The sequence below is a fragment of the Coregonus clupeaformis genome, chromosome 26 (genome assembly GCF_020615455.1).
Source record: "Coregonus clupeaformis isolate EN_2021a chromosome 26, ASM2061545v1, whole genome shotgun sequence".
NCBI classification, from domain to species: Eukaryota; Metazoa; Chordata; class Actinopteri; order Salmoniformes; family Salmonidae; genus Coregonus; species Coregonus clupeaformis.
The window spans coordinates 25,427,118-25,445,938 of record NC_059217.1 but is presented as its reverse complement, the minus strand read 5'-3'; the positions used below and the strand labels follow the sequence as shown (position 1 = coordinate 25,445,938).

Here is an 18,821-nt window from a genome sequence, read left to right as displayed (position 1 = left end):
TTGGGGAGTTTCTCCCATTCTTCTCTGCAGATCCTCTCAAGCTCTGTCAGGTTGGATGGGGAGCGTTGCTGCACAGCTATTTTCAAGTATCTTCAAAGATGTTCGATTGGGCTCTTGCTGGGCCACTCAAGGACATTCAGAGACTTGTCCTGAAGCCACTCCTGCGTTGTCTTGGCTGTGTGCTTTGGGTCGTTGTCCTGTTGGAAGGTGAACCTTCGACCCAGTCTGGCTTTCATCAAGGATCTCTCTGTACTTTGCTCCGTTCATCTTTACCTCGACCCTGACTAGTCTCCCAGTCCCTGCCGCTGAAAAACATCCCCACAGAATGATGCTGCCATCACCATGCTTCACCATAGGGATGGTGCCAGGTTTCCTCCAGATGTGACACTTGGCATTCAGGCCAAAGAGTTCAATCTTGGTTTCATCAGACCAGAGAATCTTGTTTCTCATGGTCTGAGAGTCTTTAGGTGCCTTTTGCCAAACTCCAAGCGGGCTGTCATGTGCCTTTTTACTGAGGAGTGGCTTCCGTCTGGCCACTCTACCATAAAGGCCTGATTGGTGGAGTGCTGCAGAGATGGTTGTCCTTCTGGAAGGTTCACCCATCTCCATAGAGGAACTCCGGAGCTCTGTCAGAGTGACCATCGGGTTCTTGATCACCTCCCTGACCAAGGCCCTTCTCCTCCGATTGCTCAGTTTGGTCAGGTGGCCAGCTCTAGGAAGAGTCTTGGTGGTTCCAAACTTCTTCCATTTAAGAATGATGGAGGGGGACCTTCAATGCTGCAGACATTTTTTGGTACCCTTCCCCAGATCTGTGCCTCGACACATTCCTGTCTCGGAGGTCTACGGACAATTCCTAAGACCTCATGGCTTGGTTTTTGATCTGAAATGCACTGTCACCTGTGAAGTTGTAGAAACATCTCAAGGATGATCAATGGAAACAGGATGCACCTGAGCTCAATTTCGAGTCTCATAGCGAAGGATCTGAATACTTATGTAAATAAGGTATTTCTGTTTTTAATAAATTTGCAAAACAATCTAAAAACTTGTTTTCGCTTTGTCATTATGGGGTATTGTGTGTAGATTGCTGAAGATTTGTATTTATTTAATCCATTTTAGAATAAGGCTGTAATGTAACAAAATGTAGAAAAAGTCAATGGGTCTGAATACTTTCCGAAGGCACTGCATCTCCCAAACAAAACAATACTGTTATAAATGAGTTTAAACAGAGCTGATGAACCAGCATGATATACTGTATAGGTAACATACATTCGGCTGTTACCTCACCCCAGTCCTGTACTAAGACCATAACTAGTTCCTACCTAAAGGGAGCCATTGCACTAACTCACCGTTGAACATGGGCAGGAGGCCTTTGCGGTCGGTCCATTTAAGCTCGAAGCTGTAGAAGCAGATGAGATACTCCAGGTCCATCAGTACAATCACGAGAGAGTTGAGCTGGTCGGCCAGCCAGAAGTCTGCAAACTCCACGCGGTGGAACGGCGCCGTGAACACACGGAACTGGGGAGACAGACAGACAGGTTTAGTAGTCCCATAGAAGACATATACACTGAAGGGGAGGGTGCAATGCTTATTGAAATAGTCTGAGGTTATGAAAACATTGACAGCTCTTCTATCTACAGTACACCTCTGCATACTAATACTACTAGAACTCCCATGCTTGTCTCACATGAAGGCAAAACAGACAGTACAAATTACCTAAAAGAAGGAACACAAATGCAGAGACCTCGGCTCCAATCGTGTACACAAGACTTCAACATGGAGGAAGATCATTGTCATGCAGCTAAGGAGGTTGTCATGTACAGGGTATTAGAGCAGTGGAAGGGGAGAGGGCAGAGCAAAATGAGCTGGAACGTGTTGAGGGCATGAGCCCTGTAGCAGCCAGCAGTCCTTGCGTCTCCCTACAGTAAATTAACTGGTGGATACGTATGGAAAGCCTAATGAGGCTCTAGTTGGAGTGTGTCAATCTGTCACTCATTCAACAGGGCTGTTGCCACACCAGAAATAGTATCGCTGACACACACAGTATCCAACCCGACACACCACACATGCACAAAACATGACAGTCTGGGAGCAGCACCGGGTCAGCTGCAGAGCCTCTGTAGCAGTTTGATTTAATATAGTCTAATAAGATTGGGTTAACTAGTGTTTTAGGTATGTTTTTTGTTGAGACTGGATTATGTTATCAGGGGTCTGTGAATGAGACTGTGGGTGAATGGGAATGATCCCCTCACCCTCTTGCCTCCAGGACTAGCCTGACATTTCACAAGCCCATCTCTCTGTATGCTCTGCAGCCTCACTATACAGCCTCATCCAGTCCCCAGGTTGTCTCAGCTGCAGTATTGATTCAAGCTGTTATATATGTGTGATAATTAAGGATTTCTACCTGTCAATCTATGTCCTTACTAATCCCCACACCATCCCAATCACACAAATAAATTCTAGACATCCAGAGGATACAAATTATTTGAAATGTATTCATTGCGTAAACTAACACACCAGCGTATCTGTCTTGATTTGTTCCCTGATTTTGGTTAGTGCCTGTGTTCAGTGTGGGTGTGTGCATCTCCATAATGGTGCACAGGCCCAAGTGTAGCCCAATCAGAGCTAGAGAGGGCTGGGAATGGCTCAGGGAGGGACGGGGATGCTTGGGAGATGGGGAAGGTTGGAGGAGCAGCATACTGATGGATCCATCCCTGTAATGATTGCACAGTCACAGCCGCCACATACCCAGGGAAACGCCTTTCATTTGCATGAGAAAGAGACAGAGATATCGTGGACGTAGGTCGGGGTGCCTTGTAAGGATCCGACGGCGAGGGAGTAAACTGCTTCTTCCATCAATCCTATTAGCCAATGTTCAATCATTTGAAAATAAATTGGACGACCTAAGATTAAGGTTATCCTACCAACGGGACATTAAAAACTGTAATATCTTATGTTTCACCGAGTCGTGGCTGAACGACGACATGGATAACATACAGCTGACGGGATATATGCTACATCGGCAGGATAGAACGGCTGACTCCGGTAAGACAAGGGGTGGCGGTGTATATTTGTAAACAACAGCTGGTGCATAAAATCTAATACTAAGGAAGTCTCAAGGTTTTGCTCGCCTGAGGTAGAGTATCTCATGATAAGCTGTAGACCACACTGTTTACCAAGAGTGTTTTCATCTATATTTTTTGTAGCTATTTACCACCACAAACCAATGCTGGCACTAAGATTGCACTCAATGAGCTGTCTAAGGCCAAAAGTAAACAGGAAAACGCTCATCCAGAGGCAGCGCTCCTAGTGGCCGGGGACTTTGATGCAGGGAAACTTAAATCTGTTCTACTTCATTTCTACCAGCATGTTAAATGTGCAACCAGTGACACAAGCCTACCTGACGAGCTAAACCACTTCTATGCTTGCTTCGAGGCAAGCAACACTGAAGCATGCATGAGAGCATCAGCTGTTCCCAATGACTATGTGATAACGCTCTCCGTAGCCAATGTGAGTAAGACTTTTAAGCAGGTCAACATTCACAAGGCTGCAGGGCCAGACAGATTACCAGGATGTGTACTCTGAGCATGCGCTTACCAACTGGCAAGTGTCTTCACTGACATTGTCAACATGTCCCTGACTGAGTCTGTAATACCAACATGTTACAAGCAGACCACCATAGTCCCTGTGCCCAAGAACACTAAGATAACCTGCCTAAATGACTACCGACCCGCAGCACTCACGTCTGTAGCCATGAAGTGCTTTGAAAGGCTGGTCATGGCTCACATCAACACCATTATCCCAGAAACCCTAGACCCACTCCAATTTGCATACCGCCCCAACAGATCCACAGATGATGCAATCTCTATTGCACTCTACACTGCCCTTTCCCACCTGGACAAGAGGAACTCCTACGTGAGAATGCTATTCATTGACTACAGCTCAGCGTTCAACACCATAGTGTCCACAAAGCTCATCACTAAGCTAAGGACCCTGGGACTAAACACCTCCCTCTGCAACTGGATCCTGGACTTCCTGACGGGCCGCCCCCAGGTGGTAAGAGTAGATAACAACACATCTGCCACGCTGATCCTCAACACGGCGGCCCCTCTGGGGTTGCGTGCTCAGTCCCCTCCTGTACTCCCTGTTCACCCTTGACTGCATGGCCAGGCACGACTCCAACACCATCATTAAGTTTGCCGAATACACAACAGTGGTAGGCCTGATCACCGACAACGATGAGACATCCTATAGAGAGGAGGTCAGAGACCTGGCCGTGTGGTGCCAGGATAACAACCTCTCCCTCAACGTGATCAAGACAAAGGAGATGATTGTGGACTACAGGAAAAAAAAGAGGACTGAGCATGCCCCCATTCTCATTGACGGGTCTGTAGTGGAACAGGTTGAGAGCTTCAAGTTCCTTGGTGTCCACATCACCAACAAACTATCATGGTCCAAACACACCAAGACAGTCGTGAAGAGGGCACAACAAAGCCTATTCCCCCTCAGGAGACTGAAAAGATTTGGCATGGGTCCTCAGATCCTCAAAAATTTCTACAGCTGCGCCATCGAGAGCATCCTGACTGGTTGCATCATCGCCTGGTATGGCAACTGTTCGGCCTCCGACCGCAAGGCACTACAGAGGGTAGTGCGTACGGCCCAGTACATCACAGGGGCCAAGCTTCCTGCCATCGAGGACCTCTATACCAGGCGGTGTCAGAGAAAGGTCCTCAAAATTGTCAAAGACTCCAGCCACCCTAGTCATAGACTGTTCTCTCTGCTACCGCACAGCATGCGGTACCGGAGCACCAAGTCTAGGTCCAAAAGGCTCCTTAACAGCTTCTACCCCCAAGCCATAAGACTCCTAAACAGCTAATCATGGCTACCCGGACTATTTGCATTGCCCCCCCACCCCACCCCAACCTCCTCTTTTACGCTGCTGCTACTCTGTTTATTATTTATGCATAGTCACGTTAACTCTACCCACATGTACATATTACCTCAATTACCTTGACTAACCGGTGCCCCCGCACATTGACTCTGTACCGGTACCCCCTGTATATAGACTCCCTACTGTTATTTTATTTTACTGCTGCTCTTTAATGATTTGCTATTTTCTATTTTTCTTAAAAAACTGCATTGTTGGTTAAGGGCTTGTAAGTAAGCATTTCACTGTAAGGTCTACACCTGTTGTAAAATTTGATTTGATTTGATTTATCCTATTATCCCTCACCCCACTGGCCTCTGTTTCGCACACAAACAGAATCCTCCCCAAGCCAGCAAACATCAGACAAAGAAAATATAAGCTGGATACATGGAACACAATATAGAATGTGAGATAGGTATCAAATACAGTGTTGTACACACACACAAACACCAATTGAGTCGGGTTTCATTGTACTGATTTAATTTCATAATTATAATACAGTAGTTCCAGTGGAGAAGGAGCTCACCAGAAGTTTGAGCAGCCAGAAGCGGGACTTGTAGTAGCCAGTCTTGAAGGGGTTGATGAGGAAGAGGAGCATGAAGCCGTAGAGGATGAGGGGGTTGACCTGCATGGGCAGCATGATGTACTCAGAGTACAGACAGGACAGGATGCTCATACACCACAGCACCCCCAGGAATCCTGCAATCTACGGAAGACACAAAGAAAATAAACACTATCGAATTCTCAGTCATTTTCCTTTATAAAGCAGTATACACATTGTCCTTCACAATATGATCAGAAAAAAAACCCTAGTGTAAATCTTCAGATTAGTATTGATTATTGAAAATTTTTTATTTCCATTATTCAGTGCATTCGCTCCCTGGTGATCACACAAGATGATTTTTCTCTCCATTATTTCCTCTATTTCTCTCAGTATACTGTCTGACTCTATTATTGTTCATTGTCCTTGTGCATCCCCTGGTTCTCCCTTCTCCCTTACCTCAAACAGGTGCTGGTGGGAGAGGTTGCTGCGAGGGTTCAACTCGAAGATGAGCACGTGGTTGACCCCCGCCTGGCGCCAGCCATAGGTGTTAATGCCCAACAGGAAGAGGAACTCGATCAGCAGGAAGCCACCACGGTAGATACGCACAAGAGGCCACACGTTCTCATACCGGATGAGTACAGCACCTGAAAAATAATAATAGTCCTTCTCCTTCAAATATCTGACGCTACAATACAGTATGCAAAACTAACTTGAGCTCCCCCTAATGCCAAGTCTCAATATTAAGCCCCATTTCCTCTGTATCTGTTAGCTAATCCCCCAGTAAAAAGGCCTTATTAGCATGGTTGTGTGTGAACGTACCAGTGAGGATGAAGGAGATAGCGAGGACTATGAAGACCCCACAGTACAGGCCAACGCGGAAGGTAGTCCAGGCTAGAGCAGGCTGCAGGAAGGAGCAGAGAATAACAGAGATAAGCAATTACCAGTTACTAGACCTGCGTGACAGCAAGTCTTCTAGGCTCCACTGTAATGTTGTCAGGCACACAGTTTGAGAACCGCGCTTGGCATTTACTAATTCATTTAGCTTGACAGATAGACACTGTTATCCAGGGAAGCAGAAACCATTCAAAGAATAGATCACCTTTTTCTGGTTGTGCTGCAGACAATTCAGTGCATGGTATAGAAAGAGTCCTTATATTAAAGTGTGTTATCGTCAAGTACTTTGGTATGTGCTAAAAATACAAGTCATATAAAAGGTTCCCACAGGGAATCTGGACAAGCCATTTGGATCTAGCACAATTCAGGCTGGGAATGACATTGATATTAATACAGCTATAGATCTGAGGGATATGTGATAGGGGATGTGAAGCACTCTCTCCAGCCCCCTTTATCTCATCCCCTGTGGAAAAAGTCATTTGTCCAGCCTAGTTTGGAGAGCCTATTACAGGATCGATACTGTGGGGATAAATAGAGTGAGTGTGTCACATACATATATAAACACAGCAGGAAGGAGATGAAGAGTGGGAAGTGTGTCGATCTGCCATAGAATGTTGATGTTGATGAGATGCTGACACAAGCTGGAATTATCTAAAAGTGATTGGTTAATTGTCCACTAACGAACTAAAATACACACTCTAGTAAATATATGGTGCAGTCTCTATCACCTGTGCTGCCCCTAGTGGAGGCACTCTCAGCCTCTTCATGGCCTTCTGACGGTCCCCTCCCTCTAGCTCTGTGGTCACCAGAGCCTGACAAACACACAACAAAGACATGTCAAAGGGAGGGCAAATCAATTGCTCAGTCATGAACCGGTTAGAATGCAATACAACATATTCAATGGGAGTCAAAGACCAGGATCAGACTATGCTAGAATGAGAAATTTGGACAATCGTAATTTCATGATTGTACCTAGCTAAAATAGCTGACAGAGTAAACATTGTCGGAAAATAGTTAACCTCAACAATGCCTACACCTCCACAGCCAGGGGCTTCGGTTCCATACGTACCTCTGTCTCAGAGATGAGCTGGGTGATTTTCTTACAGGTGTAGAAGGGGGCCACCTCCACGTGGGCCACACGCCAGTCAGCCCCGCGGGGGGTCTCCAGGATCTTATCATGCTTCTTCAGGATTTTACGGAAACCTGTGAAGTTCAGATTCTGGGAGAAAGACCAATCCTGGGGTTAAGTCTGAACTGAGCAAGCGCTGCAGAGAGACACAACAGGAGACAATGACTGAACGGTTATTCTGCTGAGATAAAGAGAGAAACAGAGAAAGAAATTGACACCAATAAAGATAGATGGATAGAGATGGATAGAGAGAGAGTGAGATGTAGAGAGACATTTTATGCTTATAGCAGCATCAAACAGAAAGATGAGAGGGTGTGGAGACAGGCTGACTGGGTCTCACTTGGTAGTTGTGCTGTAGGATGAGGCTGAGGTAGTATCTAGGGGTAGTGTGTAGGGTTTAGGGTACTAACTTGGTAGTTCTGCAGCAGGATGAGGCGGAGCTAGTATCTAGGGGTAGTGTGTAGGGTTTAGGGTTAAGGGTACTAACCTGGTAGTTCTGCAGCAGGATGAGGCTGAGGTAGAACTCTGAGAAGGCCAGCTGCAGGTCCTTGATGTTGCGGTGTTTGCAGCGTTCCTCCTGGGACAGGTGGAACACCGTCTTGCGTTTGCGGAGGCCTGGCGCATTGCTCTCACGCTGCGCATCCAGAGACGATTGCAGCTCATTCTGCAGGGTGGCGAAACGCCTCTGGCCTTCAGCAAGTTTCTCTGCAGGAGGAAAAATATGGAAAACAACTGAGTGAGCAACAGTGTCATAGCTGCAGTATGCAGCTCAACTTCAGTGATCTGATTGCACTTTGAGAGTAACTTCTGTCAGAAACATAAACATTAGGCTTCATTAACAGCCCTGCAGGAAGTCCAGCCAGAGGTAAACACTCCTCTCCATTACGGGGGAAGCGGAAGGGGAGTATTAAGTTCTTCAGTCATGTAAATGCAGCCCTCTGCAAGCACATTACCAGGGTCAAGACAATGTTAATTTCCCTCCTGAGAGAGAGACAGCAGAGCATGGAGGAACCTGAGTGGATCTGGAGCATGGCCCACATTCTCCCCACCTCGCCTTGGCCTCCCCCAGCCTCACCGCACCCCAGTCCCGTTCCCACTACCACATTCCTGGACTGGACTCATCAAGCCCAGCTCTGACACATATCCTCCACTGTCCCCTCAGCCTGGGTCTGCACTCTGCAGCCCACCACACATCCTATTCATAGGCCAAGGCTGAAGAGAGAGGCTTTTGGAATAGACCTCCTCAGTCCTGATTCACAACTAGGCCACCTGGTCAAAGCAATGGTAGTGGCCTAGCACCGTCTCATGTTGCCCACGGTCAGTGAGGACAGGGGTGTTACATTAGGTGCAGTGGGTTTAACGGTTACTTTACCGCTCAGTTGCACACACAGCCTCTGGATTTCACAGGAATGCCTGAATAGCTGTTCTTTTGATGGCTAAAATTAGAGTAATCCCTCACAGAATAACAGTAGATTATGTCACTGTCTACATGGTCCAGAGGGTCTCCTATCGGCTCTGCATGGATCAAGTCATGACATAACATGAGGCGTGAGAAAGTCAAGACTCACATACTTTACCTAAGCAGGAAGAAATTAAGCCTGGGTAGATTTGTGTACAGACAAAGGTGCAGGCTGAAGCGACAAAAATAGGCTTTAATGTCTGAGCTTTGCCAGGAAAAGCCACAGGTAAAATATTGTCTCGGGAGTCTATATTTGAGGATACATACAAATATTTTAGATATTGTGACAGCATTTAACAGAGACTGTGTTGTGCTTTGGTTTTTCTCCCTGGAATAGAGTTAAGTCATCCTGGCGCAGTGAAATTAAGGGGGTCGATGACCCCTTTCAGAAGAGGGAAGCTGCTTGCCACAGCTCTCTGCGGAGGCGAGGAGTCTCTTATGTAAAAGCTCACACACTGAACACGACATGAAAAGAGGGAGATAGCGCTGTCTATCCAGCAAGATTCAGTAATTGCTTGTTTCATCCCAACATCCGGCTAGGAGGACTGAGAGATTATGATGCTGCAGTCTGGAGTCAGGTGTGAAGTGAATGGATGGGCTACATGACTGCTAATAAGACCCAACACTGCTGAAAACAACCTTCACTATAGATTTCATTATAGCCTACATCGAGCCAGACTGCTTTCAATTATAATAAGGCCTGGTGTCTAGCCTTGATGTGACTCAGACGTCTGCTAGATATGCTTAGGGACTCTTCGCAAATTACTATGGGGTGCGCGGACCAACTGGCAAGTGTCTTCACTGACATTTTCAACCTGTCCCTGACCGAGTCTGTAATACCTACATGTTTCAAGCAGACCACCATAGTCCCTATGCCCAAGAAAGCGAAGGTAACCTGCCTAAATGACTACCGCCCCGTAGCACTCACGTCGGTAGCCATGAAGTGCTTTGAAAGGCTGGTCATGGCTCACATCAACACCATCATCCCAGAAACCCTAGACCCACTCCAATTCGCATACCGCCCCAACAGATCCACAGATGACACAATCTCAATCGCACTGCACACTGCCCTTTCCCACCTGGTCAAAAGGAACACCAATGTGAGTATGCTGTTCATTGACTACAGCTCAGCGTTCAACACCATAGTGCCCACAAAGCTCATCACTAAGCTAAGGACTGGATCCTGGACTTCCTGACGGGCTGCCCCCAGGTGGTAAGGGTAGGCAACAACACTTCTGCCACGCTGATCCTCAACACTGGGGCCCCTCAAGGGTGCGTGCTTAGTCCCCTCCTGTACTCCCTGTTCACCCAAGACTGCGTGGCCAAGCACGACTTCAACACCATCATTAAGTTTGCTGACGACACAACAGTGGTAGGCCTGATCACCGACAACAATGAAACAGCCTATAGGGAGAGACCTGGCAGGTCAGAGACCTGGCAGTGTGGTGCCAGGACAACAACCCCTCCCTCAATGTGAGCAAGACAAAGGAGCTGATCGTGGAGTACAGGAAAAGGAGGGCCGAACAGGCCCACATTAACATCGACGGGGCTGTAGTGGAGCGGGTAGAGAGTTTCAAACTATCATGGTCCAAACACACCAAGACAGTCGTGAAGAGGGCATGACAACACCTTTTCCCCCTCAGGAGACTGAAAATATTTGGCATAGGTCCCCAGATCCTCAAAAGGTTATACAGCTGAGCCATCGAGAGCATCCTGACCGGTTGCATCACCACCTGGTATGGCAACTGCTTGGCATCCGACCGTAAGGCGCTACAGAGGGTAGTGCATACGGCCCAGTACATCACTGGGGCCAAGCTTCCTGCCATCCAGGACCTATATACACTAGGCGGTGTCAGAGGAAGGCCCAAAAAAATTGTCAAAGACTCCAGTCACCCAAGTCATAGACTATTCTCTCTGCTACCACACGGCAAGCAGTACAGGAGCGCCATGTCTAGGTCCAAAAGGCTCCTTAACAGCTTCTACCCCCAAGCCATAAGAATGCAGAACAATTAATCAAATGGCCACCCAGACTATTTACATTGACACCAACTACTCGCTGTTTATTATCTATGCATAGTCACTTTACCCCTACCTACATGTACAAATTACCTCGACTAACCTGTACCCCGCACATTGATTCGGTACAGAACGAGTTGAAAATATCAGAGTCAGTAAAAAGAGCCTTACTTCCCATCACTACGACCACCTGTGCTAATTAGCTATCTAGCGTGCTCAAACACCTCTGTGTAAGCGTAACTGGAGGAAGTGTAGTGGGAGTGTAGTTCCTCGGCTGGAGGCACACGGCCATATGGATCTGTGCAAACCTGCTACAGTAAGTGTATCTTTCACGCTGATATGAAAGAAAAGTTCCATATGTTTAGAAGAACGTATCACAATCGAAACGTTAAAACAGAGCGTCGGGATTGTAGTTCACATGGTCCCACAGGTAAGTGGTGCTTATAGCTGAGAACCCTTGGGATAAGGCAGAATGCCTTGTTAATGCCTTGGGTCACCGAGAGCAAACTAATTGCTAGCTAGCAAACTAGCCAAGCTACAAGCTGTTTCCAATTGGCTATCTAGTTGGTGTTGTTGTTGTCTATCAAATTGTATAAATCAAATTCTATCTTCCCTCTCCTCTGGCAACGACCTGACTCGCACTGGCACACACATGTAGATACCGTAGCTCTCTAGCTCTAGCATTTTGAAAGTGCGCCTTGGTAGGAGTATCATTTGATGTTTTCTATTTTTGCCGTTGTGGCAACAATTTAGCAGTGGCATAATATAAACGGAAACACCATCTCCGGTAAAAAGCCTTCAAAAACAAAGACTTAAATTAATATAAGGACCCGCAGACACCCTGGGATAGAGAGCAGTTGCTTCGCTAAGTATCTCTACCTGAAAATACATGAGTGATTGATAGTTGGTATTCAGCAGTCATAAAAGTATGCCTTATTTACTTTGAAGAACTACTAAAATAGTGTTTTAGTTAGACAGCATAGGCATCAGCTCTATAGAGATGAGAGGATGACTTGGAATGACATAATAAAGTCATCAAATAAAACAAATGTAATATACACAACTGAAATATTTTATTAAAGTGAAGTAATGTGAATACATGATGGTTAATAAGTGATAAGCAGTAATGTGCAGTCACTACCATCATGGAGACTTTTATTAATTGTTTTATTCTGTGTTGTTACAGTATTCAACCCACATAATGCATAGTGTATTTTGAAAAAAATAAAAAATAAAGACACCGAAATCGAAAACTGTCATTATTTTTGAATAATCAAACCGAAACCGAACCAACCTCAAAAAGCACTAATCACTCAGCACTACTAAGTGGGAGGGGGGGTCCAACTCCAGTTGTCACTTGAAAAGAAATACATTACCCTTCATTGAATTACCTCAATAATGATTGTGACCACAGTAACTGCCTTAGCATTAAGGTAGCAACCCTGTGTTTATAATCGCTCATATCGCCACTTCTTGTGGCATGCACAGTCCATGCCACGCTGGGCTACGGGCCAGAAGGTTGAGGGTTCGCCGACCACGTGGACAAGCTCACTCTCCCTGCTTGTTTCATTACAATATGTTGTTCAGAGTGGCTGGAGAGGATGCCGTAGGCTAGTAAGAGAGAAATAATGGAGACCACAAATATTACAATACACTATACCCTCCCCTGTGCCCAATAAAAAAACTACACAATCCTCCCCAAAGCAAAGAAAAAAGTTACACCCCCCTCCCCCATTTTGGATACCCCATCCCCCTAAGTCATTTTAGAACGGATGGGAAATCATTGTTTTTCAGGGGAGATAAAAGCGAGGAGCAACATGATTTTGGTCAGAGTCCCAGTTCTATTTGGCAGTCCAACCTGGCCTGAGTTTATTTCAGCTTCTGGCAAAGCCTCAAGGGGAGGGGATGGGAGGGGATGTTTATTGGAGAAGAAAAACATGGAGTTTAAACATCTTTCAGACTTTAAGGAAAGGCAAATTAAAGTGGACACTAATTAATGCACCTTCTGTATACTTTGTTGGCTTCCCATCTAACTCCTATCATTACCAATAAAGTATGTGCTCGTTAGTACAGATTCAGAATATATCGAATGTCTATGTTGCCAGGAGGCATCAGCCCATTAAATGCAGTTCTACAAACAGCCTCTAGGGGCAGCAATGTTTCCTGATACCTCAGAGCAAAGGTTTTTAAGCAGTACTGTATATAACATCTCATGTTACATGAGGCATATATACTCCCATCCTGAAATAAACCAGGCTTCCTTTGCTAATTTGGTCAGCCATGATTAAATCAAAGTGCCCGCATTAGACAAAACGTCACTTAGTTGGCACACAAGTAAAGCTCATCACTCTACATGACACTCAATGTACAAATGTATACATGTGCAAGATGTCAAGGCAATTACTGGCTATGCACTGCAGGCTGACAGTTATGGCATTAAATGTTAGCCTACTGTGAGTGGGCAAACTGCAGATGCTCACGGCCAATCAACAGGATGGTCTCACTTAGTCAGAGAGAATAACTCGCATAGCATAATATGCCATTTAGCAGACGCTTTTATCCAAAGCGACTTACAGTCATGTGTGCATAAATGTTTACGTATGGGTGGTCCCGGGGATCGAACCCACTACCCTGGCGTTACAAGCGCCATGCTCTACCAATTGAGCTACAGAGGAACACAGCACTAGCATAGCAGCACTGCTCCATCAAATAGGCCTACCTGAATAGAATGTGTTGATCTTCAAAAGCTCCTTCTCACAATTCTGGAAAAACTTCTCCTCAAACTTGGCGTAGTATCTCTTGACAGTGTCTTCATCTGTGACTGGAGAGGGAAAATAGAGAGAGAGAGAGAGAGGTCAGTTTTCAGAGAAGAGGTACAGTTGCTGCTTATCATAACAATATTCAACAAAAACACATTATGTAACCAATGAGAAACAATTATATGGTTTTGGTGAGAGATATATATTTTTTTAATAACAATACAGAACATACAGTGGCTTGTGAAAGTATTCATCCCCTTTGGCATTTTTCCTATTTTGTTGCCTTACAACCTGGAATTAAAATAGATTTTTGGGGGGGTTTGTATAATTTGATTTACACAACATGCCTACCACTTTGAAGATGCAAAATTTTTTTGGGGGTGTGAAACAAACAAGAAATAACTATTCACCCCCCCTCCAAGTTAATACTTTGTAGAGCCACCTTTTGCAGCAATTATAGCTGCAAGTCTCTTGGGGTATGTCTCTATACATTTTGCCCATTCTTCAAGGCAAAACTGCTCCAGCTCCTTCAAGTTGGATGGGTTCCGCTGCTGTACAGCAATCTTTAAGTCATACCACAAATTCTCAATTGGATTGAGGTCTGGGCTTTGACTAGGCCATTCCAAGACATTTAAATGTTTCCCCTTAACATTTACATTTACGTCATTTAGCAGACGCTCTTAACAAGAGCGACTTACAGTTAGTGAGTGCATACATTATTTTATTTTTTATTTTTTCATACTGGCCCCCCGTAGGAATTGAACCCACAACCCTGGGGTTGCAAACGCCCTTGCTCTACCAACTGAGCTACATCCCTGCCGGCCATTCCCTCCCCTACCCTGGACGACACTGGGCCAATTGTGCGCCGCCCCATGGGTCTCCCGGTCGCGGCAGGCTACGACAGAGCCTGGACAGAGCCTTAAACCACTCAAGTGTTGCTTTAGCAGTATGCTTAGAGTCATTGTCCTGCTGGAAGGTGAACCTCCGTCCCAGTCTCAAATCTCTGGAAGACTGAAACAGGTTTCCCTCAAGAATTTCCCTGTATTTAGCGCCATCCATCATTCCTTCAATTCTGACCAGTTTCCCAGTCCGTGCCAATGAAAAACATCCCCACAGCATGATGCTGCCACCACCATGCTTCACTGCGGGGATGGTGTTCTCGGAGTGATGAGAGGTGTTGGGTTTGCGTCAGACATAGCGTTTTCCTCGATGGTCAAAAAGCTCAATTTTAGTCTCATCTGACCAGAGTACCTTCTTCCATATGTTTGGGGAGTCTCCCACATGCCTTTTGGCGAACACCAAACGTGTTTGCTTATTTTTTTCTTTAAGCAATGGCTTTTTTCTGGCCACTCTTCCGTAAAGCCCAGCCCTGTGGAGTGTACGGCTAAAAGTGGTCCTATGGACAGATACTCCAATCTCCGCTGTAGAGCTTTGCAGCTCCTTCAGGGTTATCTTTGGTCTCTTTGTTGCCTCTCTGATTAATGCCCTACTTGACCGGTCCATGAGTTTTGGTGGGCGGCCCTCTCTTGGCAGGTTTGTTGTGGTGCCATATTCTTTCCATTTTTTAATAATGGATTTAATGGTGCTCCGTGGGATGTTCAAAGTTTTGGATAATTTTTTATAACCCAACCCTGATCTGTACTTCTCCACAACTTTGTCCCTGACCTGTTTGGAGAGCTCCTTGGTCTTCATGGTGCCGCTTGCTTGGTGGTGCCCCTTACTTAGTGGTGTTGCAGACTCTGGGGGCCTTCAGAACAGGTGTATATATACACAGAGATCATGTGACAGATCATGTGACACTTAGATTGCACACAGGTGGACTTTATTTAACTAATTATGTGACTTCTGAATGTAATTGGTTGCACCAGATCTTATTTAGGGGCTTCATAGCAAAGGGGGTGAATACATATGCACGCACCACTTTTCCGTTATTATTTTTTTTCAATTTCTTGAAACAAGTTATTTTTTTCATTTCACTTCACCAATTTGGACTATTTTGTGTATGTCCATTACATGAAATCCAAATAAAAATCTATTTAAATTACAGGTTGTAATGCAACAAAATAGGAAAAACGCCAAGGGGGGTGAATACTTTTGCAAGGCACTGTACACAAACGACAACATCACACAAACATCAACTGCATCACACCTGCCCAGACCCACATGCTCACACCCTCATCTCCAGCGCCCGCATCCCTCTCCGCCACATGACCTCAAACTGCACCATTTTGTTTCTCTCCGTCACCCGTGCATTTTCAACGTTTAGATAATAAAGCATTTGACCTTTCCATTGTGTTAACGACGGAGGATTGGTTGATTTTCTGTTTTTAATATAAGTTTTTTCAAAAGTATCATCCAATCCATCGGGTATCTCAATGCACCCTCATATGCCATGTCTTGAAATATGCAGACAGACGGGTTAAAAGTACATTTACATTGTAATACTACTTCTGACAGCCAACTTTCTAACTTCGCCCATATCTTTTGGACTTTATAACATTGCCAGAAGGCATGGATTATTGAGTCATTGTTAGTTTTACACTTAAGACATGACGCTGCCGTTGTGCTGTAGAATTTGTTAATTTTGTCTTAATTTTCGCTAACTGTAATTTCGTTAGTTATGTTCCAACATTCCCTCCATCTTGTGCCAATATCAGTTCTTTTTAAGTCTTGGTTCCAATAGCTTGTATATTTTTCAAGAGATTGTCAGTTGGATAGGCTCTCTGCAAGGTTTTATATAGCTTACCTATGAATGAGAAAAAATTCATGGACACAAACCATTATGGAAACCAGCTTTTTGTGCAACAATTCATGAATATGGTAATTGTAGACCGAGAGGAATGTGAGCATATCTTGGAAGCATACAGGTATCTGTTGGACTCATCCACATCCTTCAGGCTGATTCTCCTTCGACAACAATCAGTTTCAAGGTTTAATGTCACATGCACAAGTACAGTGAAATGCCTTTCTTGCAAGCTCTAAACCCAACAATGCAGTAATCAATAACAATGTAATACTGAAAATAACAAGGTAGAACAAGATAAATAAAATAACAAATAAGAAGTTCCAGTACCATATTTACAATGTGCAGGGATACTGGATTGATAGAGGTAGCTATGTATAGGGGTAAGGTGACTAAGCATTAGAATATATGATAAACAGAGTAGCAGCAGCATTAATGATGATTGTATGTGAGTCGGTGTGTGTAGAGTCAGTATAAATGCATGTGCATATTATGTGTGTGTGAGCAAATGATGATCAATGCACTGTCTTAAACAATGCTCTTTCTCATTCAGACCAGGGTATATCAAACCAAGAGAGGCAAACGGGTTAAAAAGGGCTTGATGGTGTCGTGAATGAGCCTAGTCAGTATGACCTGGTGACTCCTCCAGTCTCCAGACAGAGCTATGGTAACACTGAGACAAGGAAGATGACCTGGTGACTCCTCCAGTCTCCAGACAGAGCTATGGTAACACTGAGACAAGGAAGATGAAGAAGCGGAATAAGAACAGCAAGCGGCCTCAACCACAGGCAGCTGGAGAGCAGCAAAACCCAGTCAAAGGCTGAGAGGAAATGACGGGTGAAGGTAGACTGTATGCAGTTGATCCTCTGCCGGAGGGTGGAGGTAGACTGTATGCAGTTGATCCTCTGCCGGAGGGTGAAGGTAGACTGTACGCAGTTGATCCTCTGCCGGAGGGTGAAGGTAGACTGTATGCTGTTGATCCTCTGCCGGAGGGTGAAGGTAGACTGTATGCTGTTGATCCTCTGCCGGAGGGTGAAGGTAGACTGTATGCTGTTGATCCTCTGCCGGAGGGTGAAGGTAGACTGTATGCAGTTGATCCTCTGCCGGAGGGTGAAGGTAGACTGTATGCTGTTGATCCTCTGCCGGAGGGTGAAGGTAGACTGTATGCTGTTGATCCTCTGCCGGAGGGTGAAGGTAGACTGTATGCAGTTGATCCTCTGCCGGAGGGTGAAGGTAGACTGTATGCAGTTGATCCTCTGCCGGAGGGTGAAGGTAGACTGTATGCAGTTGATCCTCTGCCGGAGGGTGGAGGTAGACTGTATGCTGTTGATCCTCTGCCGGAGGGTGAAGGTAGACTGTATGCTGTTGATCCTCTGCCGGAGGGTGAAGGTAGACTGTATGCAGTTGATCCTCTGCCGGAGGGTGAAGGTAGACTGTATGCTGTTGATCCTCTGCCGGAGGGTGAAGGTAGACTGTATGCTGTTGATCCTCTGCCGGAGGGTGAAGGTAGACTGTATGCAGTTGATCCTCTGCCGGAGGGTGAAGGTAGACTGTACGCAGTTGATCCTCTGCCGGAGGGTGAAGGTAGACTGTATGCTGTTGATCCTCTGCCGGAGGGTGGAGGTTCATCTTATATGGCGACACCCCCGTCAGATCTCGGCCCTGGGATGGAGTTGGTAGAGTTGCCTGATGGCACGTGGGCCATGAAGCAGATGACACCACGGATTGTCGTCACCTACGAAGGTACCAATGTTTTACCTGACTATCTCCTTTACACGTGATGTCTACACAATGTGTTATGTAACTTAAATGTCACGTGTAAGGGGAAGGATGTCTTGTGTGACTGTAGTCAATGGAGGCATGGGCTTGGGCAATTAAGGGGTATAAAACCCAATGTAAAAGACAGGGAAAGGAGCGTAGCAGAACTTCTGGGGAAGACAGATCAGGAGCTGATTGATGTATTAGAAGTTAGAAGACTTTGTGGGGTAAGGTATGAACAGAACTGTATTACTATTGTTAGAAGCTACTGCATTGTAATTGCTATAATTTTTTTTCTCCATTAGTTGTGAAACTGTGGACCCAAAAGAGAAGTGTTACTGGTTTTCTTTAACTAGTTAAATTATTTGTTGAATAAAGTGCTGAAGAAGAAAAGTAGCATTATAATAACTATAGGCTCATGGGGTTCACCTTCGGTGTCCCGCGGCCAGACCATATTGTGGGCTTATGCAGGAAACCACAGGGGAGCTCCAGGGTAACTGTAAAAAGCACATAAAAGGAGCACTGAGTTTCTATAGTTCGTCCTTACTCAGACGAAGTGCCGAACCCCTGCTTCAGCTAAGAATTAATTTCATGA

General features: G+C 45.5%; 1 protein-coding gene across 1 annotated transcript in view; it reads right to left on the bottom strand.

Moving 5' to 3' along the window:
- The window catches only part of LOC121540233 (xenotropic and polytropic retrovirus receptor 1 homolog), a 98,875-nt gene that overhangs the window by 8,009 nt on the left and 72,045 nt on the right, over nucleotides 1-18,821 (bottom strand). The window contains exons 3-10 of the mRNA XM_041848937.2: nucleotides 13,686-13,787; nucleotides 7,979-8,196; nucleotides 7,432-7,581; nucleotides 7,091-7,174; nucleotides 6,288-6,369; nucleotides 5,925-6,112; nucleotides 5,451-5,630; nucleotides 1,347-1,515 (exon numbers count right to left, since the gene is read on the bottom strand). Of these exons, the coding sequence (XP_041704871.1) occupies nucleotides 1,347-1,515; nucleotides 5,451-5,630; nucleotides 5,925-6,112; nucleotides 6,288-6,369; nucleotides 7,091-7,174; nucleotides 7,432-7,581; nucleotides 7,979-8,196; nucleotides 13,686-13,787 (1,173 nt within the window). The remainder of the gene's footprint in view (nucleotides 1-1,346; nucleotides 1,516-5,450; nucleotides 5,631-5,924; nucleotides 6,113-6,287; nucleotides 6,370-7,090; nucleotides 7,175-7,431; nucleotides 7,582-7,978; nucleotides 8,197-13,685; nucleotides 13,788-18,821) is intronic.